The sequence below is a fragment of the Nomia melanderi genome, chromosome 6, assembly GCF_051020985.1.
Source record: "Nomia melanderi isolate GNS246 chromosome 6, iyNomMela1, whole genome shotgun sequence".
In the NCBI taxonomy this organism is placed as follows: domain Eukaryota; kingdom Metazoa; phylum Arthropoda; class Insecta; order Hymenoptera; family Halictidae; genus Nomia; species Nomia melanderi.
The window spans coordinates 1,164,862-1,181,836 of record NC_135004.1 but is presented as its reverse complement, the minus strand read 5'-3'; the positions used below and the strand labels follow the sequence as shown (position 1 = coordinate 1,181,836).

The following is a 16,975-nucleotide window of genomic DNA, read 5'->3' as shown; positions in this document are numbered from 1 at the left end:
ACAACGACATCGAACGAGCTGAATCTGCGCGTGATTCCTGTCTAGCGTGCTCAACTGTTCAGTCAATGAAGGTGACTGTAAACAATGTCCACAAGTCTTGTGTCCTGAAGGCGACGGTAGGGGTAGGTTCACGATAGAGCCGTGGTACTCGTTTAAAGCGACGATAAGAGCGAAATGTAGAGACATACACTGTATATCTTATGTGTTGTACTTTGTCGTTGATTGTCTGGGGAACGTAGTTCTACATATTCATCGCTTCGACGTGAACGCTTTCATTGTAAAGCAAAAGCAGTTCTATTCGTGATACATTTCACGAAGCTTTGAAAATGATAATTCTTCTTAGGTTTAGCAACTTTTAGTAGTTCAATTGTAAATGCATCAAAGAGAGATACTTCATTGCTACACCATTCGACACACAGCTTTCTTGCTTATATTCTAACTTGCTGTAAACCTACCTTGATACACTAAAGATAAGTATTATTCCATGTTGAAAATTTCATGTCATTTAAGAACCCTGGTTGAATATAAATTGTACATTTCATGGTTCATATGCCATTCACTAGTTATCGAGTTTCCTCGCCTACGTTGTTCGAGTAAATTTATTCACGCTGCTTCTACAAACAATAACCACCGCGCGAAAATTGTATCAAGCGATGAATCGAATGAAACCGTTGGGTTGAAAGGAAGTTTTCCCTCGTCGAGAGATTCTCCAGCTCTCCGACTTCGAATTTACCGTTTCCTGCCTGTTGCGTCGACTAACCGGAATAGAACCGCGCGCAATGTAATAATGATAATGAAGCGTTAGCACTAACTAGGAGGAAAAGAAAGAAAAGAAAATGACGGAAAATGTATGTGGATGAAGGACGATTCAAGGCTGTTCACGAAGATATTTACATGAAACGATACCGAGTCTGCCGTGAAAAACGAAGGGAAAAGAACTACGGGAATACGCGTAAACTCGCTCTAATTTTGCTGGGGATCGTACAACTCATTGTACAAGCACGAACGCACTCGAATAAAATGGGAATTCTCGGTGCCGTTTAACCATGGAGAAGCTGTCACCTTTAACTCGCGAGCAGTTTATACGTGTCACGGCAAGAACGGTTCTCCGAGCGGAGGAAGCGCAATTAAAAAGAATAAAAGCGGGCAGGAGGGAGAGTCTTTTTCGCGGCACTAGATTCTCACAATAGGGAAGTGGGCACGAACGGATTCTTTAGTTTGAAAAATCTGAAGCGATCAAACGGGTGACGCTTCGGTCCGGAGCCTGAGAAACGTCTAATACACTCTTATTTATATGTTTGAGATTTAACCCTTTGCACTCCGAACCATTCTGGACGTTGGCTACCAGCTACTCAGCGCGCCTTTGCAGCAGAAACGTACATTTACGGACCCTCGTATTATTTAGTATAGTTTTGGAACCAAGTAACGTATTATAATGATATTGGACTTATATGGATTGGTTGACATCAAGAAATGTATATTTGCAAAAAAATCAATATTTTATTTTTTATAATTTTGTACAGTGTGATAAACCGTTCTCCCGTATCACTTTCATCGCTATCGCTATCTATGCGATCTCTTCGTCGCCTTGTTGGTTGGACGATATCACTATCACTGCTATCGTTTTCTTCTACATTTAGTTTTTCTAACATATCTGTTGTAGCGGTACGTGGCTCGCAGCGTTGGTAGGAAATAGCATTGACCACTTACAGATGTTTAGGTATAGGCAATTAAGCCTACCTTAAAGTCTGTAAGTCGGCGAAAACATTTTATACTTTTTACACGTGCGTAGCTGAATAGGCTACCCTACCTTAAGGGGGGAAATACCTTTAGAACCTTAAAAAATCACAATATTTTTTTTTCTATAGGATGTTAGTATAACATCTTAAGAGTATGGTGCCAAAGTTTTAAAGCGAAATTCGGAGCCCTTCTGATGCTATACCCCATAATCGGGACTCATAGGCGGTAGCCCACCACAGGTATATATTCACGCGCTCGAAGCGGAGGACCCGCCTTTCATAATTCCCTCGTTTCAATCATTGCAAACATGTTACTTTACATTGTTTGCGTTATACAAGAAAAATTATCATACAGCCGGCTTTGAAATATTAAAAAAAAAACAAAAAACCTCGGTGGAAAAGGCAAGCTGACTGATGCGCTTATCAGGAAGCTCACCGCATACTATGGCTTAGCCATATGAAGAAATATTCATAGTGTGGAAAATATGAAGAAAGCTGTAATGGCCTCGTATTATCACTTATGCTCCACCAAAGAAAATCCAAGGCACGAATACTGCCCGGTAGGAAATGACAGCTGGTGCAAGTGGCAGAAAGCTCTAGCTACAGGAGCAAATTTGGACCTTATAGAACATCCTGCACCACTACATCCAGACGTGCAGAAGCACATCCTACCAATTTACGAAGATTTATCTGAAGAGAATCTACTTGAGAGGTGCTTGGGCGGACACACTCAGAACAACAACGAGAGTTTCAACTCAACTGTTTGGCGCTCCGCTCCAAAGCACCTGCACTCAGGAATAAAAATTATTGAAATTGCAACATATTTGGCAGCTGGCTTATTTAACGAAGGATATGCTTCAGTTTTAAGAACTATGAATGCTTTGAATATTGTAATTGGAAAACAAGCAAAAACATACGCCGACAAAATCGACGAACAGAGAATAATTCGACAGGAGCGACGTACCTCATTAACTACCAAAGAGGCACGAAAAGCAAGAAGAGAGCAACGTATGGAGGAAAATCAGCTCTATGAGGAAACAGAAGGAATAATGTATGGCGCAGGAATCGCAGACTAGCTGATAAGTCATTGAAATTATTGAGTTATCACTTATCGAAACTTTGAACGTGTTTATCTCAAAACTACATTTTCAAAATCGGTGGAATCAATAACTCAAAAACTACTAAATCAATCTTGCTGAAATTTTGCAGACATATCTATAACAATATTGTCTTCTATATGAACCTAGAGATATGAAATAAATGGTAAATAAAAGTACCTTTTTATTGCAAAATATAGCGAAAATTTCATGTAAAATTCAAAGTTTCTGTTTAAAAGCGTGTCATTTTTTCAATTTTCAATATTTTTCACTTTCTTTAGGTTCATCTACAAACTATAAGTGTTAGTTATCGAAATATGTCTTGCTGGTTTGTTTCAAATCAATCTAGCCAATGCTAGAGCTTAGACCATTTAATAAGTCGCACCACAACCTTCCCGAAAAACAGGGACATGACTCCGCCATTTTTAAATATTCTGAAAAACAAAAAATTCGTTGTAATAGAAAAAGAATATAATAAATGATAACCAAAGTTTCAAAAATGTAAAACAATCCTTTCCTTTACAAAAAAATTCATAAAGATCAGCTCGTTTTCATCCGTCTGAAGGTATTTCCCCCCTTAAACGCTGCCAGCCATATCCCGTTAAGGCTTCTTCGGCCGCACGGTCAGCGCGGCTCAGAAAAAAGATTTCGAATTAGAAATTCACAACTTTTCCCCTGTCAAAAATCGAGGCGACGTTGGAGAAGGAAATTAGCTCCACCCTCAAAGTTTCCAAGGGGTAACGCCTTTCCGGAAACGAAGATAAATAAAGCGGAAAGGCGCGAAGAGACAGATTACCCGTTCTGCCTCCGAACATTCGTCTACATTAATAAATAACTTGCAAACATATTTGTCGCGAGTATTCAATAACACCTTACATCGCGATATCTGTATAAACGTCTATCTGGAGCTCATCTTCGCTACTACTTGTGTCATGAGACTCATTCGTGTTTGAACGTTTTGCCATTGTTCTAATAAAAAAAAATGAATGAATACATGGGTTGAAAACTTCTAATTGTTATTACTAACTCACAAAATGATATTTACCAAAAGAACTTGTATCAAAAGAACTTATTTACAAAGAGAAGAATCACTTTTTCGATTTTCTCACTCGTTAGATCTATTTATACCGCTCGACGCTTCAAACCAGACTGAACTCAGCTTTGAAAATCTTTTCCTTCAGTCTTAAATTTGTTTCTTTTCATATTTATAAATCTCACTATACAGTACGAGGTATGCACGCATACCGACCTTTCTTCTACAAACTCTCCTTATCGCCCTTTTCAAGTGGCGCCGAGAAGTGCTCGGACCGTCGTGAGCACGCTTCTCGCGTTCTTTTCTGACACAAAACCCGCTGATATTTCTTTTATATGTCTCAGTAATTTTACTATATTTCGATTTGATTTCTTGTGCCATTTCAAGACAAAACTTCAGGGAAACATGCATGTCTCAAAAAGTTGCGCTGAAATAACTTAATTCCCCGTAATCACTAATAAACTTTAATGTCCCCTGAGAGGGGACATCCGAGTGATATGCTAGAATTACGATGTCCCCTGAGAGGAGACAGCGGAGTGCAAAGGGTTAATACAATTGAGCATTCAATTTCTCGAGGAGTCTTGAAAAAATACAATTGCTGAAGAATTCTGGATTCCTCATTAAGCAACCGTGTACAGGAAACTCGATAAAAGTGTTCAAGTTCCGATAATAATTTTTTGGTACATAACCAAAAAAATTGTGCCAACATTACACGGTGTTCCCAGGCGGTCACCCATCCAAGTACTAACCGTGCCCGACGCTGCTTGACTTCAGTGATCGGACGAGAACTGGTATTTTACAGCGTGGTATGAACGTTGACGAAAACAGAGATTCGTGAATCAAAGAAATTGGAGCGAAGATTTATAATGGAATCATTCGAAAAGTTGATATTTATACATTCTGGAACAATTGCAATATGTTACACTCACTTTTCTTTTTCGAAGCGAAGCAAAAAGAAGCAATAACAAATGAATGAAAGTACTCTAGTAACAGTAAGATTTTGTAAAATGCAAGGTAATAAGTTAGAATCAAAATACTGATTAATGTTTCTTTCGAAGAAAAAAAAAGTATGCCAACATTACACGGTGTTCCCAGGCGGTCACCCATCCAAGTACTAACCGTGCCCGACGCTGCTTGACTTCAGTGATCGGACGAGAACTGGTATTTTACAGCGTGGTATGAACGTTGACGAAAGTAGGGATTCGTGAATCAAGGAAAATTGTGCAAAGATTTATAATGGAATCATATTCGAAAAGTTGATATTCATACATTTTGAAACTAGTGCAATATGTTACACTCACTTTTCTTTTTCGAAGCGAAGCAAAAAAGAAACAATAACAAATGAATGAGAGTACTCCAGTAATAGTAAGCTACTGTAAAATACAGGGTATTAACTTTTTTATCGCCATGCAGCGTGATCGCGCTGTTCGCGTATTGTGGTGAACTGTGTCACGATGTTTGGTCACAATCGTCAATTCGCAACGCGCTCGGTTCCGGATGAAGCTCGTCTCGAGTTATGTCTACCTGCATAAATAAGCTGTTTTTATTGAATTTACTTTCATTTACATATACTTCTGCATAGTACAAATATTGTAGTATCTAGAATTCTTAGCGTAGGTTAAGGTACTTTTAAGAAGAGTGAATGTAAGAATGAGTGTCAGTTACAGGTTGTAAAACGGTCGAGGGAAAGTGGCCTGCACAACGTCGCGGACCCAAGATTGCAGGGCCAGCTTTTCAAGGGTACATCTGAGTGTTTGTGATGAGTGCAAGTGAGAAGAATGCTTGTAGGGGAGAGAATGATTTTTGGGAGAGAATGTCTGTAAGTGAGTTGCGGGAGGAGAGTCGTGTGTTGGCCTCTGTGGCATTGAGTTGTACTTTTTACGTGTTGTCCGTGTTGTTTCCATATTTTATATTTTGACCATAGTTTTAGCTTTATTTTATTAAATACATAGATTTATTCTAGCTCTCGATTCTCAAGATCCACCCTTTCATTATTTATACTATAGAAACACTATAATATGTTACCACCATTTTTGAAAATATAAAAAAACATAATATAATATTTTATTTATAATAGATATAAAACAAGATTACTAATGTTCATTGTCATATTTAGAAGTAAGTCTTTTATTTAGTTCACTCAGTGCCCTTGTTTGTTTATATCTTTTTATGCTTTTAGGATGATAAATGAAAAAAATAAACAATGGTATATTAAATGAAAACACAAAAGTGTAAACACACAAAGACATTAAAATTATAGTCGAGGTCTTACAATAATTTTACTGCTACAAACTGCGCAATGTCTTAAATTTCTGCCGGATAGTTTCATTAAGCCAAATATCTGTCATCATCACTTATGATATGTTGTTTTTTGACTTGCATCCATTCATGCTCTATTTCAGATATAATACTCGATGTAAATTACAATCGAGTCATTGGCTTCTTTTCGGTAACTTCCTTATAAAATAGATATGCATTTAATGCCATACGTGCAATGATGTGAAACGTAACTTTTTTCTAATATTTTACCGTGCGGCGTTCATCTAGATAGACGTATAACATCTTGTGCGATTCGTCAACTCCCCCATATAACGATTATAACAGTCAACGATGCATGGTTTTACTCTACTTCTTTCGTTTCCATTTCGTTTTTTAATTACAATGGTATTGTCATACGAAGCATGCGTCGAAATTAACAATACAGGTCTTTTTACGGACTTATTTTCGTGGTATCCACACAAAAGTATTTCTCCATCTCGAGCATATTTCGTGTCATTAATTTTAGGTTTTTATATCGCCAGGTATGCCTTTTCTATTACTTTTAATTGTTCCCGTTAACACGTTGACGCTCATTTTGAAATCGGTGAGTGCTTCCAAAAACACATTTCTTTGTTTTCTTTTTTTGTTTGTCAATTAGTTGGTTCCTGGGGAGTTCGATCAAGATTTCATACTTACAGATTAAAATTATTGTATTTTGCAATAAATTTGCCTTAAGAAAATAGACGTCTTTAGCCGTCCTTTGTTTCTCACAGCTTCGATTTCTCTGAATGCAAAAGACGGTTGTAGACGTCTACCTTTTTCCAGGAAAATTTATTAAAAAAAAAAATTGAACAACGAAAACAAAAAACACGGGAGCGAACGCGTCCCAGACGATGCTCCCTTGTTCATCGCGTGCCCACTGCCGCGGTTTACATGAACGCCTCAACACTTTATAATGGTTACGAATTATTTTTGTTGGAGGAGTTCTCTGGAGTAACTGTTTTATTTCAATAATTACTAAAAGAAGGCTAAAGGATTTAAAGGGTAATAAATTCAACGGTGATATATATTTTTTTAATTGTTTTATAATACTCAAAATATAACACTGCTATAGACGTCGTTAGCATCTACAAGCACACGGAATGGACGTCTATAGACGTCATTTACGTCAACATGTTAAGTATGCATTTTTGCACTGTAAATATTTGGCCAAAGCGATACTACTAAAATAATTATCGATAAATACATGATGCCCTTTATTTAAATATTGGCTTTGCTCTAATAAATTTATAACGGTATCGTATCCAAGTCCATGTTCTCGTGACTTAGTATTATCAGTTTTTCCTTTAGTACCCTTATAACAGGAAAAACTTAAACAATATTTGGATAATGCGTCGCAAAGCATCCAAAATTTTATACCCCATCGGTGGTGTTTTTTATTCCGCATTATTGCACGATGCTCGAATGGCATAAAGTTCCTACCAAGGATTCATCGATGGATAATTCCTTACGCGATTTGTACAATTTGAATACTTTATTCGCGTGTTCAACTATTGGCATAAATTTTACGTATGGGTCATACTTTTCATGGCCTGGTGGGAAACATTCTTTATTATCGACTAAGTGAAAACATTGATAAATAAGCTGGAATCTATTTCGCGAAAACATTTTTGAAATCCAGGGTACGCTCCTTGAATTTTCGGCCCTACTGGGGCCTTATTTTCTTATTAGAAAATATTGTTGGTCGTCTCGTTATCTCCATTTCAAATAAAACTGCTATAAACGCCTTTATTTCGGACAAAGCAATTGGTTTCCATAGTTTCATTCGAGATCCTTAGGTGATTTCACGTGATTTTATTAGTTGCTCGGCGTACTTATTCGTTTCGCGAACCATTAATGTTTGCAGGGATGAATCGATGAACAGATTAAAATAATCGATAGGTTTAGATTCGTTAGTTAGCGATGACTGTGGCCCAGTGTCTTCAGGAAAGGGAAATAAATTCTCTTGTTCACCTATATCATCGATAGAAGTACTTGCAGATGTAGCAGAACAGATAAAATTGCATGGAATACTATCCTCGCAACTAGATGTATCAAAAATGTCTATTCTCCTTCTTTTTGAGACTGGAAGGATCTTACTACTGCTATCGTCAGATTCAGAAGTTGAATTAGATCTCCAACTTGACTCTGTACTTTTCTTTTTCGTATCCGTTGCCCTACAAGGGATACACGAATAATAAATAATCAAATTAACGCGTTCATTGCCCATATTTGGGCTACCGCTCCATGGAAGTATACCCTTCACCCATATATGGGTGACGCATTGACGAACGTGTTAAGTAATAAAAACTAATTTATAAATTACCTCCTGAATTGGAAAACCAAATCCTGTATTATAGAATGTTATCACGTAAACAAAACGTAAAACACGAATATTTCGCAAACTTTTGAGTGTTTAGTATAACGTTTCTGATATGACTGATGAAATGAAGCGCGAGCGCGCCCAGCGGCATATTTCGACGAAAAAAGAGACAAGCGCGATCGCGTCGATGGGCATTTCTCACAGATAAATGAACGAAGCGCTATCGTGCTCCATGGCACAATCCGACACGGATTCTTAAAAACCCCTGGCACTAAAACGGTTAACACGTTAAGTGTCCAGCCCGATTTGCTTGCCGTTCCGTTCAGGCCTAGACGCGGCCGTCATCGCTGACGGACGAGCCGAAATATCGACCTGAGGACCTGACTTTTCTCAATGTTATAATAATAATTCCCGAATATTAGGTTCAAAGATGGCAAAGAATTTAACACAAAAAGTTAGCACCTTCTGCAATGAATGTAAAAGCAAACCACACCTCTGTTTACCCTGTTTTAATAAACTACATTAACTTTTTTTAAATATTATATTCTTTTTTTTCCAAGTCTTGACTGAACAAAAACCGATGTCGCCTAAGCAAAATATTTAGTCTCACATCAATGCGTAAGAACCAACACGCGCGATCGTGTAATATGAACCTAAAGTCCATGCGGACCGACCGGGCCTGAACGAAAAGTCTGACGCCGGTCCTTACGGACCGGCGTGGCGTTTAACGTGTTAAGTTGGAATTAAAATACTGATTAACGTTTCTTTCGAAGAAAAAAAAAGTATGCCAACATTACACGGTGTTCCCAGGCGGTCACCCATCCAAGTACTAACCGTGCCCGACGCTGCTTGACTTCAGTGATCGGACGAGAACTGGTATTTTACAGCGTGGTATGAACGTTGACGAAAACAGAGATTGGTGAATCAAAGAAATTGGAGCAAAGATTTATAGTGCAATCATACTTGAAAAGCTGTTATTTAGAGATTCTAAAGGAATTGCAATATGTAATTAATCTATGTGTACCATTTGATCTACCTGACACACTAATGAAGGGCACTAGTATCACCTCGTGATTCTTTGATTGACAGAACAGTCACCTTTGTTTTTTGAGGGGAAACAAAAAGAAATAATAACAAATGAATGAAAGTACTCTAGTAACAGTAAGATTCTGTAAAATACAAGGCATTAGGTTAGAATCAAAATACTGAGATTAATGTTTCTTTCGAAGAAAAAAAAAGTATGCCAACATTACACGGTGTTCCCAGGCGGTCACCCATCCAAGTACTAACCGTGCCCGACGCTGCTTGACTTCAGTGATCGGACGAGAACTGGTATTTTACAGCGTGGTATGAACGTTGACGAAAACAGAGATTGGTGAATCAAAGAAATTGGAGCAAAGATTTATAGTGCAATCATACTTGAAAAGCTGTTATTTAGAGATTCTAAAGGAATTGCAATATGTAATTAATCTATGTGTACCATTTGATCTACGTGACACACTAATGAAGGGCACTAGCATCACCTCGTGATTGTTTGATTGACAGAACATTCACCTTTGCTTTTTGAAGGGAAACAAAAAGAAATAATAACAAATGAATGAAAGTACTCCAGTAATAGTAAGATTTTGTAAAATACAAGGTATTAGGTTAGAACCAAAATACTGATTAATGTTTCTTTCGAAGAAAAAAAAGTGTGCCAACATTACACGGTGTTCCCAGGCGGTCACCCATCCAAGTACTAACCGTGCCCGACGCTGCTTGACTTCAGTGATCGGACGAGAACTGGTATTTTACAGCGTGGTATGAACGTTGACGAAAACAGAGATTGGTGAATCAAAGAAATTGGTGCATGATTTGATTTCATAAACACAATAAAGAAAATGTCGGATTCATTCGTTTCAATCTTACCTTGTCGAACGTAGCGCCAGGAAATTATTGAATTTGCTGCGATTAAAATTATTTCAAACACGACGTAAATCGGTCTAGTTTCACTGAATTAACGTAAGTAACGAAATTAATGTTTGTTTCCCCGAAATCGATAAAAGTAGATTGATTTATATCATGTTTGGACTTATTTTAATCGTAAGAATCTCAATAAATTACCGATACTACATTTAAATATATAAGATTCGAATTACTGAAACTAAAATATTCGTCACTGCAAGATTACTGTTTAAAATTTAAAAAGTAATTACAATGCACCCTCTACACAGTCTCTTTTGTTTAGCAAGCAGACTGGCTTTTGTTTACCGAATTAAACGGAAATGATTACCGGAACGCTGGAGAAGCCCTATGAGGACCCAAAGATTAATTAACTCGTCTTTCTTGGTAAACAGGTTACTTTGAACGAGAGCACGAACCTGACAGGCGCAATCAACGAATTATTCCCAGTGTCGCGTCGCGTCGTTTCGAAGAAGATTCCTATCCCGCAACTAAGCGCGACCGGAAATGAAGAAATCTCTCTTCCGAGGATGCCGCGAAGGGATTGACGTAGATAAATCTAGCCTTTAACGTAGGCGGACGTTTTTACGGGCCGATGTACCTGCAAGACTCGCGCAAACCGGTCCTAAGAAAACGCTGCTCAAAGACCGCAACGCGCCGGAAAAGCAAAGACAGTTCCCCTCAAATTCCGGGGAATGGATCCCGCGTAACTAACGCACGTTAGGTGGTCCACGCGATTTATAACCCTCTTCCGGATAAAGAACGGAAAGGGCGAGAAATGAACCTGGCGAGAAAATCGAATTGACCCTTCGCAGATCGTTTTGGACACATTTGTGTCTGCAGCCATTCCCGTGTCACCCTAGTACAATATAGAGCTTCTATGAGATCATTCTGGGCACTTTATGTTTAACCTTTGACTAACTCCCTGTGACCGGGTCAGGTTTGACCCGCGATAAAATACTTATTGTATATGTTGTGGATTATATTTGTTGATGCAAAATATGATTTAGTAAGAATTACAATTGAAAAAGGAAAGAAACAAATTGCAAAATTGTATATACTTTGTAAAACGTTCTTTTCGTATACACTTTGTAGTGCATCCATGAAATATAGTTTGATAGTGCCCCGGTTTCGGCTGGAAAAATTGATGAGTTTTTAATATCGCTTCGAATGCCGCTATTTGTAGATTGATGTGAAATACGTATCTGGTATCAGATATTGTTAGCATGTGTCCCAACCGGAAATCGTTTATGGTCAAACCATAAAACGTCCGCAGAAGCATAGGGACATTACTACGTATCCTCAACTAGCAATGTTGGACTATGTCCAGAGCTTTGTTCTCGGCGGTCGTCGAGCTCTTTGGTGACGTATCGAGTCATAAATAAACGGTCGGCCATCGTTTATTGAACTTCTTCGAAAAGTTTCCATTCGAAATGAGTCGGGCAAAGAGAGTCAACAAAGTCTACGACCCCCAATCAATTTTTATTGAAATGTCGATTATGGTAGATCTTATAGGGCATAAAATTCAAAGTCAATCATAGTCAGAACACGAAGAACATTATACGGACAAACCTGCTATAATACAATGCAGTTCACAAATATACTGAAACCCCCATAGTTCACACTTCACAAATGAATTCCATAAAGTACCAGCAAATTAAGAAACCTTAATTTTCAACTGATTCAAACGCTGCGACCACATAAAAATCCGCATAAAAACAGCTTTCCATCTCGCTGATTACGGGAATTTAATTCCAGAACAGAAACTTGAGTACCTAATCTCTGATCCGTTCATCAACGGGGTAGCAAAGATTTCTGTTCCTTCGATAATCCAGATTCTCTTGAATCCTCCCATTAACACGATTCACATTCCATTCGCGGGCACTCGTCAAGAGATCGGTCTTTTAACTCCCTCCGAAAGGGTTGTCGCTTCAGTAGAATCCGTGATCCCATTGACTCTACATCTGCATGCGGCTCGCGGTACATTTACTTCGGGAATAAAAAACAAAATGCACTCGGTCGATCCAGAAAGCAGCTGCCTCGCCAAGTTGCCAGTGAATTGAGATCAGGGATGGACGAGTTTACCAATTTCTTTATTGCGGAGAATCAGGTGGTCTCTACTGCAACAGTGTTGTGCCGGTTTCGCCGGGATTGAAAGAAAACGCTGAACTATCCGTATTGCCCGACGACAAAAGGATCGACGGTAGCTACAGGCCTCGTTCCGAGATATTCCGGGGATAACGAGGCGCCGCGGGATATCAATCTACAGATACAACGTAATAATCGGGAGAAGTTCGCTTTTTCGTTGGGACCGAGGTGGTCGGTTATCAAAGTGCTAATGGGATTTAAAGCAGCTGCCTGTTATCGAGCATCTATTTTCAGGGATTTCTTCATCGTCGCCGCCGCTACCACGAGCCACGCGATGCGTTTCGATCGATCGGGTTCAAAGAACCCGCGGTTCTAAATGGGGATCCTTGATCGAGCACGCCGCTACCTCGAGCGCGTTACTTTCAAATGGGCTGATAGACTTCGTCGAAGATCAAAGAAGGTGGAATTGATTGTAAAAGATCGAATCCCGCGTGCGACTTGTTTGCCCAAGCGTTTCGATGGAAAGCAAACGCGTTTATACCATCGTTTGTAGCGAGGATTTTCTTGGTTGCAATATTCTATCAAATCTAATGAATCTTCTAAAAAAAATATTGGAAAAACCAGACTAAAAAGGGATATCCTGTTCCTAATTATAATGTCGTGTCTTGTACCTTTAAATAACGCCATCTATAGTTTTACTTAGATTTCGCTTGATAATTGACGTTGCTAATGAAGTCGTTAACATTTCGTTGGTGTTTCTATATTGATGCAGACTCGACGTTTTATTTCACTTGAATAGATACTCGTTCTGTGCATTTTTGTTATATCTTTTGGCACGTTTATTATTGAATAACAAGAGAACCTATCATTATTGAGATTTCTTTTAAAACAGTAACTTCTTTTATGCATAGATAAATAACAGATATCGACTCATAATCAAACACATAATTCTTCGACGCCTTCAAACCCTTATCACAGGGTCCAGTTTGTACGGTGTGTCTTTCAAAATATTAGTTGTATCGTTTCTTGAAAAATTGGATTGAGAAAATTGAGAAAAATTGGATAAACATCGTAAGCTGGTCCTCCAAACAGAATATACTGATAACGATTTCGACGTTTATGTAACTAAATCCAGTTATCCGGTTCCTAGACATCGATTTATTTACGCAGGAATACGATCCTCGCATTGTGTTCGCTATAACGTAAGCCTAGTGTTTATTTCAAATGACCTCTGCAGTGTCCAGCGGATTCACGCATATAATGTACGCCTATTGACACTGGGATCAACCAACGATACAATATTATCGCAACTATTCTCAGATTCGGGCAAAGATTTTCTTATTTGAACAACATTGTAATACCTACTATGTGTCTGAATTTATAGACCAAAACATGAGAAGAAAAACTAACTGTTTGAGATATCGTCATCTTAAAAAAAGTTACCAAAAATTACAGAATCGAATTGCTTTGTACTATAATGTATAGAATAAAGAGAATGTTGGAGACAGTCTGCCTACTGAAATTTTTGTACGAGACAACTGCGCGCGACGAACAAAGATGAGTCACGGGACCGCAAAAATGGAACGGAACACATCGAAACGTAACGATGAATCTTTGCTCGGACCGGCTCGGAAATAGACCGAAGTTCAGTATTTCCACGACGCCGGGTGTTACGAAAGTCAGCGAAAGAATGCGCGCGTCGTATTATGCACGGCCGAAGAGCGTTACCGATAATGATCGTTATTGTGCATGAGAATTTCTCACTTGCTCCGGCGCGCTTCGCAATAACCGCCAATAACGCAACAACAATGTGGGATACATAACGAGCTGGCGTTGCACGCGCAAGGGAAACCGTAAACATTGTTAGACTGACGAAACGATGATGCTCTCTTGAGAAAGAGCCCAAGATCCGATGGAAATTCGTCGTTGACAATATATAGTATACCATAACGGAAAAGAGAACATGGCGGTCATTGGAAAAATGGCGATGGAACGATTTCGATGGTGCACGAGAATGAGTCTGCATTAACCCCTTGCCGTACAATAACGAATGAGATTCGTGGTAAAAATTTTTGTAACAATTTAATGAAAGTCCATGTTATTTATTGTATATAAAGAGGAGTGAAAAATTATTTTGCTATTCTCAATGTTTTTATCTTCGGAATATACCTCTATTTACATTGGATGGGAAATTTGTTTGTTTTCTCGCGAATTATTGATAATAAAATTTCTGAGACGAACATACTCGCAAAGAAAATTGTACGTCAAGGGGTTAGAAGGTTCGAACCAATCGATAAACAATATCTTTTACCCAGACGTTCTTGTGATTATTCAATACGCTTATTAATTGATACGAACATTACTGTTTTCCTAAATGAATGTATATTATGCATGCATATAAATTAACTTACTAATAGAGATGCAGATTTTTCATTCGGTCGAATACACTGAATTAAATAGATTATGTTAATGTCTCAGTTTCTGGGTGTACGACATTCTTCGAACAGTCTTTTCTTTTGTATTTACTTCTGGATTCGTTAAGTTATAGATATATAATTTTTATAAATTAAAAAAGGAACATAACAAAAATTTTATTAGAATTTTTTTTTCTTGTACTATTATTTACCTATCGAAACTATTAATAAAAGAAATAAAATTTCAAATACTTTGTTATAAAAATTTAAATCTGCATAAACATCTGTAATTCAATTAATGTTAGGAAGAATAATCGTATTAACAATGTTCGTAACAATATTCATCATTGAAATACATCGTCTCTAGCGTTGCATGAATACTGAATTCAAAACCTGTCGGATCATAAACATCTCATTGTCAGCTAACATTATTCCGCTTCTATTCGAAAAAATAACAGACTGCAACGAAAAGGATGGAGAAAGGAATGTTAGGCGCTACACTAATTCAGCTGGTTAATCGGAAAATCCCCAACAAGTGGTTGAGAAACCTGCTGGTTTACATTTGAACTAGCTTTTGATGCTTCTTTGAAAGACTCGGGGTCCTAATATTATGCAAATGATGTCAACGAAAAGGTGATTCGACATTTGGATCCTACGTGACAGTCGAGCGTAACAGGTACGCCGCACTTGCCGTTCGTGCATTTCGACAGATCGGCGCTTATGCAGACCGAGCGAAGCAAATATATTCAATAGACACAATTCAAGTGGAACTAATTTCTCAAATCTTAAACACGTACTTTGTATCTATGAATTATACGAATCAAACAAGACATCCAAAATTATAACTGACTTTTTAAAAGGAACCGTTAAATCGAGACCATCCTTTTACGACAAGAAAAACGATTTTGTAAAATTTATTTGACACATTATATAATTTGAAAAATGAAGTCTCACGTTGCAACTGAATATTATTCTTTTTTTTGTTCACGGGGCAGCCACAAAAATCCTACAATACCCTATACGAGTGTAGAGGAATTAGAACAACGTGTCCGAACATGGACCCAGTTGTTCGAGTCGAAGCCACACGAAATTACGTGAACGTTAAAAAACAGACATTGTTCCTCGATCTGCATCTCAGAGGCCAACAAGTGGCAGCGGATCCACCGTCATGTGGAACTTGAATCCTCTAGTATGTGCGTAGAAATTTAGCTGGCTCTTACCTTGAAAGCGAAGTTCTAAAAGCCGTCAGGACTCTCTTCACTGTTTTTCCGGGACGTTGGCTTGTAATCAAGCTCCGTGACAAAACAGGCGAATTACACAAAATGGACACACTTTTTGACAGAATGGTCAAGTGGGAAAATAAAGAAACACAAAATTTCAATGTTTCACAGGTTGAACACAAGAAAAAGAAACCACCAAGGATGTTGTTCTGCGGCGAAGTTCTGTACCCAACAATCCAACTCTGTGATTCGCCGCGAAAGAGAAAACAAGATACGCGTGTAAACACTAAAAGAAACAACGAACGCACGCTCGACGGTTAGCGAGCGAATGAGACTCTGTTTTCAGTCTGTTCCACCGTCAACCATCAACCGGGCCAATAACCTGGCAGCATTCCCGCGAACATACTAACGGCCTTCCAGCGTTGATCTATCGGTAAGGTCGGTATTCCAGTCGTTACCGACAGATAGCAATGTTACTTGATAATGGTCACAACACCGATAAGAGATAAGAAAGGATTAGCAGTAGAACTACCGAGCATTTAATACGATTAATGTATAATTCCTATAAAAATTGTAACAATAGATTATTTCCAGTTTCATCAGATATTCATTATAGTATTTTAGTGAAGCTATTTTTTTCAAAATCAATGCAAGTACTCAATGCTTTTAGGATATCAATAATTGTGAAACAAAAATGAAATCAGTCGTTTTGTCTGTTACGGTAGTTCTCCAGTGTGAAATACAGTATACTTCATATAGGAAGAAAAGGATAGACGAGCGCAGAAGAGAACAGAGTAGAAGAGCACAAGAAGAGGAAAGACG

The 16,975-nt window shown here is 38.3% G+C and overlaps 2 protein-coding genes and 5 non-coding genes across 7 annotated transcripts in view; 1 reads left to right on the top strand and 6 right to left on the bottom strand.

Moving 5' to 3' along the window:
• The window catches only part of LOC116427642 (uncharacterized), a 188,695-nt gene extending 172,190 nt beyond the window's left edge, over positions 1-16,505 (bottom strand). The window contains exon 1 of the mRNA XM_076368136.1: positions 16,154-16,505. The gene's annotated coding sequence lies outside the window, so the exon portion shown is untranslated. The remainder of the gene's footprint in view (positions 1-16,153) is intronic.
• Positions 2,225-2,815, top strand: LOC143174622 (uncharacterized). The gene has a single exon (XM_076368433.1). The coding sequence runs from the start codon at positions 2,225-2,227 to the stop codon at positions 2,813-2,815; it is 591 nt and encodes a 196-aa protein (XP_076224548.1).
• LOC116434069 (5S ribosomal RNA) lies at positions 4,570-4,689 on the bottom strand. Its single transcript, XR_004236416.1, has one exon. It is a non-coding gene; the product is annotated as a 5S ribosomal RNA (ribosomal RNA).
• Positions 4,940-5,059, bottom strand: LOC116432363 (5S ribosomal RNA). The gene has a single exon (XR_004236115.1). It is a non-coding gene; the product is annotated as a 5S ribosomal RNA (ribosomal RNA).
• Positions 9,276-9,395, bottom strand: LOC116434540 (5S ribosomal RNA). The gene has a single exon (XR_004236575.1). It is a non-coding gene; the product is annotated as a 5S ribosomal RNA (ribosomal RNA).
• LOC116434365 (5S ribosomal RNA) lies at positions 9,732-9,851 on the bottom strand. The gene has a single exon (XR_012998887.1). It is a non-coding gene; the product is annotated as a 5S ribosomal RNA (ribosomal RNA).
• Positions 10,185-10,304, bottom strand: LOC116432364 (5S ribosomal RNA). The gene has a single exon (XR_004236116.1). It is a non-coding gene; the product is annotated as a 5S ribosomal RNA (ribosomal RNA).
• Positions 16,506-16,975: the final 470 nt, after the last annotated feature.